Below are 7,261 nucleotides of genomic sequence, written 5' to 3' on the forward strand. Positions count from 1 at the left end.
TCGTACCCATAATAGAACAAAGGATGAATATAGACGGAATAGCAGAAAGGTCAAGGATTTGAACCGACTTTGGTTCAATTCTGATGAGATTTGCTTGCCATGTTTAGGCAAGCAACTAGGTAATACCACACACGAACAACCAGTAGTGAGAGAAGACCAATAAGGTAAGCAAATAATGGTAAAATCCCATTATCAACGGGATTAGGAGAGCGGATTTGGGGGGTGGCGGCTAGGGTTCTTCAGAAGAGAAGAGAGATTAGAGCATATGAGGACGGCGGGTTGGAGGGAATGGCTAGGGGTTTTTTTTCGGGGGGGGGGGTTTGGTTAATTAAAAATAGGGGAAAGGATATGGGCCGTTGATCTTGAAAGATCAACCGCTAGGATTAAAAATGAACGGGGCGGGTTAAAATGAAATGGGTACCAACCGGGTTGAGTATGGTTTTGGATAGGGGTTATTGGGCCAGTCTATGAGGTAATTGGGCTGAAGTTTGGGTAATTAAGTCCGAAAATAGGTTTGAAATTAGGCTATTATTTAAATACCCAATATTTTATCAATAAATAATTTATAAAAGTAATTAGTAAATAACAAAAATATTATTTATGCACTAAAATGATTGAAAATAATAACTTGACCATGTAAAAATACAAAAGGTTATTTTGGCATAAATAATGTAATTTTACATGAATATAGGCTATTGTTGCAAAAATATGCAATTAGCCCAAAAAATGCAAATGTAATTATAAAAAATGCAGTAAAATATTTAAAAACATACATGTTGGTGCAAATGATGAGTTTGGATGATTAAATCACCATAAAAATAATTTGAAGGATAATTATTGGATATTTATACAATAAAATGCAGAAAGAAATTGATTTAAAACCTTTTAAAATAATAGAAAATTATGTAAAATGCTTGTATAGGTTTATAAACTAAATGATGATGCAAATATACTATTTGAAAGTATATATATATAATTTAAAAATATGAGGAAAAAATTGGGTATCGATAGTTAAGTGTAGACGCTTAGAAACCCCTCCACATGAGTGGTAATACTCTCTTCGGGGGCGGGGATATGTACCACGACCTCGACCCCCCAGTTACAGTCTTTCTTAACAGCCTCGAGTTGTTTCGCCGTTATCGAGCATATATATCTCGACACGTGTTCACATCGGCCAGGGACCGACGAAGGGTTCTCGACTTTGAAGTCAGTTTTTAAGACACAAGGGCCGGGAACGTACTCGTGAGGGAGCGGTTCCACAGGCGTTTTGTCACCGGCCAGCCGGAAAGAAGAGGAAGAAGCTTTCTCCTTTTGTGGGATGGTCTTGGAAGTTTTCGCCATTGATTCAGGTAGAAGGAAGCGAAAAAAGAGGTGAAATTTGGTGTTTTGATACTAACGAAAGTGGCTCAACGAGTGGTGAAAGGGAAGAGATGAGAAGAAGAAAAGACTTAGAAAACTTGGTAAAGGTGGAAGTAAAGTTTTTGATTCAAATAAAGGACCTATATTTATAGATCCACGGCGACGGTTTGGTGGCGCTAGTGGCCGACCGACCACTGGAAAGCATTAATGGTTTGGGTTACTCTACCGACGGAACGTTTCGGTCACCTCGACCGCTTACTTCACGGAGATGACATCACTATCGGGATCTTCGAAAAATCGAAGCTCAAGTCGTTTCTTATCATTTTACTTTAAAAAACAAGGGGACTATCTGTATACGGTAGAAATTGGGGCTACCCGATTTCATTCTTTGGTCGAGATAGGAATGTCACGTCGAGTCATCCCGAGTCGTCCTCGACTGCGGACAGAGGAAGGCAGACTTCGAGTGACACCGGAGTGGCTTGATAACGGAAAAGGCGAGATATCCGCGATTGGTCGAGAATCGTGGTGTGAATTCCGGAATGGATTGATCTTTGGCGGTTAACTAGATGTTAATATGATTTCCTACTACAGTTAGAAGTGTACCTTATTTAGGACTCCCCTATTATATAAAGAGGGATCCCATTCATTTGTAAGCTCATTGTTCATTGATAAGAAAATATATGTTCATTACTTTCTTGCTATTTCACTTACTGTTCATCAAAGTTGCTTTATTATTTGCTATTCCTATTATCACACCGCGAGACTACCACAGGTCGGGTCGAGATTTGGCTTGCATACTGGTTTGATTTATTTTATTTTCTAATTTATCTATTTAATTCCTTGTTTATCAATTGGTATTGGATTGAATCACATATCCTTAAAACCACAATATAAGTTTAATTGTTATTCGAATTTTAGGGTAAACACCATTGAATTTATACATACATTGTACAAAACTTTGTAAAGTGTACTCGCTCAAATCTGCAGTAGTTCAATCTCTTCAATGCAACTTCAAAAATCAAATATGTAGTTCTCCTATCTTTCAACTGCAACTTCAGAAATTCAAATTTTAAGTAGTTCAAGCTCTTCAAAGCAACTTTAAATTTCGAATATGAAGTTCTTCTATCTTTCAATTGCAACTTCAGAAATTCGATTCTTAAGTAGTTCAATTTTTCAATGCAAATTAAGACAACAGTAGATTCTAAATCTGAAATCTTAAGTAGTTCAATTTTTCAATACAACTTCATATTCAAAATTCGAAGTTCTGAAACATAAATTTGTTTTTCGAATTTTAACAATCCAACACACGATTCAACACCCAAATCTACTCCAAATGAGCTCAAATTTTAAACATAACTTTCAAATATCAGAAAGGACAAATCTCAATCATCAAATTGTTAAAACAACAATAAATTTAACAAATTCATTTTACACTAAGAAGAAGAAAAAACCGTAAACACATAATGAAGAAGAAGAGAAAAATATATGTATGTGAAGTAACTAAAAAAAATGGATATTAGTTAATTTTATATATCAAAAAAATAATAATACAGATTCAATATATGGCGCAAAGCGTGAAAATTTTACGATTTGGACGCCCGGAGTCAACTTCAATTAAGGGAAGTAATTATTTACTAGTTACAATGAGGCTCGTTTTGTATTAAAGAGAATTTCACGTGGTTGGTAATGGTGCTCAGTCACTAACTTTATCCAACGATGTGCGTAGGAGTCCTATCCCTGTGTGCAGTAAAGGCCCAACAACCAAACAAATACTGGTGGGTCCTATAACTCCTAATTAGCGCAAAAGTCAAAAGTCAAAAAGTCGTATACTTTAATTTTTGTCTGAAGTTAATTTTTTGTTTTGTTATACGTCACTATAAGGGAAAAACTCAAATTTAGCCACAATAATTTCGTTTCGAATTTTATTATTTAAACGTCCTCTTGTCTCTTGCAACGTTTGATTAATATTTTATGCCTCCAACTTTTATTTTTTTAAAGATCTGCGATGATTAATGGAAAATTTATGTTTACTTCTTATAAAATATGCTTAATATATAAGCGGGGCCTAAATTTGTTGCTTCTTTTGTTTTGACTCTTCAACAAACCTTTATTCCTTTAGACAATCTGATCTTATTAATGTGTACCTATTAAATAAAATAACAATTAATTTATAAACTTAATAAGAAAGGAAAAAAAAAAAAGGAGAGAGAATTAGCAAGGGTGCTAAAGGGGTTTTAGCATATAAATGAAGAGGAGGGGCTTAATTAAAACCGTCAATTACTAAAAACATCGGCAAACAGCGACAGAAAAGTCTGAAAATGGACAATCTTTTGGGGCTTCTGAGAATACGAGTCAAGAAAGGTGTGAATCTCGCCGTTCGTGATGTTCGTAGCAGTGATCCTTACGTTGTTGTTAAGATGGGTAAACAGGTCTGTTCCTCCATTTCTCCTCCCCCATAATTTTTGAACTGTTTCCTATGTTTGGTTTGGTCTTCGATTGAGTTTTCGGTTACTACTTAGATTTTCCTTCCTTTTATTCTTCTGTGTTCATGTTTGATTTATTGGCGATGAAATCATTGGTTGCATGGGAGATTTGCGTAAAAGGGAAGTCTTATTTAGTCTATGAATGATTATCTGTTCTTGAATTTATTCATCAGCTTGTATAATCAATTAACTTGACATCTGTAGGATCTTTGTGAATTATTATGTGGAAATTACACCAAAATTTTATTTCATTCGTATAGTCTTTAGCGTTACCTGTTCTGCTGTTCATGTTTGACGATGGGCTCTGTTATATTGGATTTGTTAATGTTGCAATCAGCAATAATCGCGTTGACATGTCACCCAATTAAACCCCTTAACTCATTTGATAATTAAAATCAATGAGAAAATAGTGTAAGTTTTCATTTTCGTCTTCTGATGGTGTTATCAAATTAGTCAAATTGTCTCCTGCAGTTCCTATTTTTTGGGTTTGGTCGAGCTTCCAAGTTTCAGATGTCATTTTAAGTCATGACCTCCAGAATGGGGCTCGGAAAGGGCGTTGAAGTTTTTTAATTTTTCACAACTCTATCCAATTTTTAGTTGTGGGTTCAAGAAAAGGGGTCATTAAAAAAGGCATATTATTTTAGTAAGTTTTTTCTATACTAAAGAGACAATGAATGTGTAAGGTGTGCAAGTGTTAATCTTTTGGCTTGTCGAGATTTGTGAGTATCTTTTGATGACATTCAATGTGTTAGATCTGGAGCTTTAAACCCTTTTGGCTGATGGCGATATGTGAAGTTTAGCGCCGTGATGAGTGATAGGTCCAAAGAGCTTGACGATTTCCAGGTTCTGAAAAGTAGATTATTAGGATAGAATGGGTGGGCTTGTTGCTTCTTTTGGACTATGGAAGGTAGGAGTAGGCGATAGTTCTTGACTTTCGTGGATTCGTGAGGATAGAACTTACACGCCACAGGTGTTTGTACAATTGCATGGCTCGGACAAGTTTTTGAGAAATTTGTTGCTACTTGTCTATGCATTTTCTAGGAGTTGCAAAGCTGCTTCAAACAGATAGATAAACCCCTAAATATCTGCGACCTTGTTTCCAAATCTTTTGATTTGTTGAGGTACAATAATCTAAGGGAAGAATACTTCTCAGAGTTTCCAAAAGAGCAGCATTTTTTGACTGGTATCATATTATTAAAGTAAAGTCTGGAAGATAACTATGTCTTTAATACTCGACTTGTAAATATCTGCTTTCTTGCCATATTGCATGGCTTAATTAGTGCTATGAGCTTCCCAACAGATCGTGCTAAATGGCAGCGATTATTGTACTAGCAAATAAAACATAAGGACTCCAGTACTTAGCTCTTCTTCTCATTCAATGCTATGGGTATTTTTCTATTTTGTTAGTCGATTCATGAGATTCATGAAATTAACTGCTTTGGACACAGTAAGTCGCAGACTTGGAATGTGGCATTAGATTGTGAAATCTTCTTCTTTTATGTGTACTTTATCAATTACTCTCACCGCAGTTTTTGGCTTGCATTATTTTCAACTTGAACACAGAAATTGAAGACCCGAGTTGTGAAGAAGGATGTTAATCCTGAATGGAATGAAGATTTGACTCTTTCTGTTGCAGATCCCAATCTTCCTGTTAAGCTGGTAAAGTTCCTTGCTTTCTGGTTATCATATGAGATACGACCTATCTTTTCAACGGAAACATATAACCATTTCATTAGGCACTTTCAGGGTGCTGTCAAATGCTCCTAAAAGTGTGCTAATTTATACACCTTCCGGTATTCATATATCTTGTTTATTTTCTCGTCTATGCTTGGTTCCAGACAGTCTATGATCATGATTTGTTCAGCAAGGATGACAAAATGGGAGATGCAGAATTTGACATCAAGCCGTTTTTAGAGGCTCTGAAGATGAACTTAACTGGCCTCCCAGGTGGCACCATTATTACAAGAATACAACCGTGCAGATCAAACTGTCTGGCCGAAGAGTCTAACGTGGTATGGAAAGATGGTCAGGTTGTGCAAGATATGTGCCTAAGATTGAGAAATGTGGAATGTGGAGAGGTCGAACTTCAACTTCAGTGGATCAACCTTCCTGGCTCCAGGGGTTTATAGAACACGTCGTGTATATGTATATTTGGTTGCAGTTGGCTGCAGTCTATGAACTGGTTTGTGCTCCCATAATTGACCCTCTCTGGATGTGATAATTGGAGTTTGTTATACAGGCAAAGCTCGATTAGTTTACCTTGCACACAGCACCAATTTGTGCAAGGTCTGTAGTTTACTTAATATGTTGTTTGTGTTTTTTTCCTTAAATATTTCTTGTATTTCACAGGAATTGTTGGTAGTTATATATGTGAAATATTCAATATACAGATTTGCAGAGAAGTGCATACTTCTGGCTTATATTGTGTGTATATGTATTATGCTGTTTAATATTTGCATACTTGTTCTTAAATGCAGCTTTACAGCCAGAATAACCCACTCTTTTCCAGGGCTATTTCACTTTTACATTGGTTAAGCTCAAATGCTAAGCCAGATCATTAAAGAGTGCTTTTTTGTTTTTTGTTTTCCTGAGTATTGCAACTTTACAGGCCCAAACTATTAGAATATGGCTAATTTAAGTAGGAATGGCACCAGGTAGCCACTCTAAAGGGCTGCTATTTAGGAATCAGCCAGTATATCCTGAATTTTAGTTTTTCAGGATAAAAATATCCTCAAATTTCAGGACAAAAAAGGTAGTGGCTAATCCCTAAATAGCATCCATGAGAATGGCTATCTGTGCACTTGCCCCCTAATTTAAGTGTGTCTCCAGATTCCGTTTTTGGGCTTTGGTTCAGTTGGATATTGTTTCATCTTCCCTAAATGTAGAATGAACTGCAATTCATTTATTTGCCAGTTTCATTAGTAATTTCAAGTTTTTCATTTGATTGCCACACACCATAAGTAGAGTAGTTGTTACTTATTCCAAACTGCTTAGCTTGGGTTTAAAGTTCATTTTATGCTAATTACAAAAGATTTAGATAACTATTCTTCTTCTTTTTTGGGTGGGGTACAAGAATGATCTTCTCCACAAAAATCCTTACTTGGCTGATAAATTTGCAACGTATTAATTCTTACAACCATACCTAGCACCAGAACTCCTAGATAGCAATCATATACATATGCATATGTTTCAATGAACGTGTTTGTACGTGCACACATAGATTATCAGTAATATGAGAGGAGGAAATAAAAATAAAAGAATAGACTGACTGGTGTACTAGAGGTAGAGGACAAAAGGTTTGACAAATTCAATGCTTTCCTCCTCACTTTAGATTATTAAAAATCCAAAAGATTGGTCTAAATACTCGGTTTTTTTCCATTAATAGCACGCAATTTCGTGTGAAGTAACAAATCTTTATA

The 7,261-nt window shown here is 35.7% G+C and overlaps 1 protein-coding gene across 1 annotated transcript; it reads left to right on the forward strand.

Annotated features, from left to right (window-relative positions):
• Nucleotides 1-3,596: 3,596 nt before the first annotated feature.
• LOC109206184 (protein C2-DOMAIN ABA-RELATED 4-like) lies at nucleotides 3,597-6,292 on the forward strand. Its single transcript, XM_019368978.1, has 3 exons — nucleotides 3,597-3,788; nucleotides 5,406-5,501; nucleotides 5,681-6,292. The coding sequence occupies exons 1-3, from the start codon at nucleotides 3,678-3,680 to the stop codon at nucleotides 5,969-5,971; spliced, it is 498 nt and encodes a 165-aa protein (XP_019224523.1). The 5' UTR covers nucleotides 3,597-3,677; the 3' UTR covers nucleotides 5,972-6,292.
• The last annotated feature ends 969 nt before the right edge of the window (nucleotides 6,293-7,261 follow it).

The sequence above is a fragment of the Nicotiana attenuata genome, unplaced genomic scaffold (genome assembly GCF_001879085.1).
Source record: "Nicotiana attenuata strain UT unplaced genomic scaffold, NIATTr2, whole genome shotgun sequence".
Lineage (NCBI taxonomy): Eukaryota > Viridiplantae > Streptophyta > Magnoliopsida > Solanales > Solanaceae > Nicotiana > Nicotiana attenuata.

What these genes read in the sequence shown, in the direction of transcription:
- LOC109206184 (XM_019368978.1), top strand. Translation starts at nt 3,678, where the DNA reads ATGGACAATCTTTTGGGGCTTCTGAGAATACGAGTCAAGAAAGGTGTG. An exon ending in TTGTTAAGATGGGTAAACAG is followed by an intron (nt 3,789 to 5,405) that starts GTCTGTTCCTCC and finishes ACTTGAACACAG; the next exon opens with AAATTGAAGACCCGAGTTGT. An exon ending in CCAATCTTCCTGTTAAGCTG is followed by an intron (nt 5,502 to 5,680) that starts GTAAAGTTCCTT and finishes GCTTGGTTCCAG; the next exon opens with ACAGTCTATGATCATGATTT.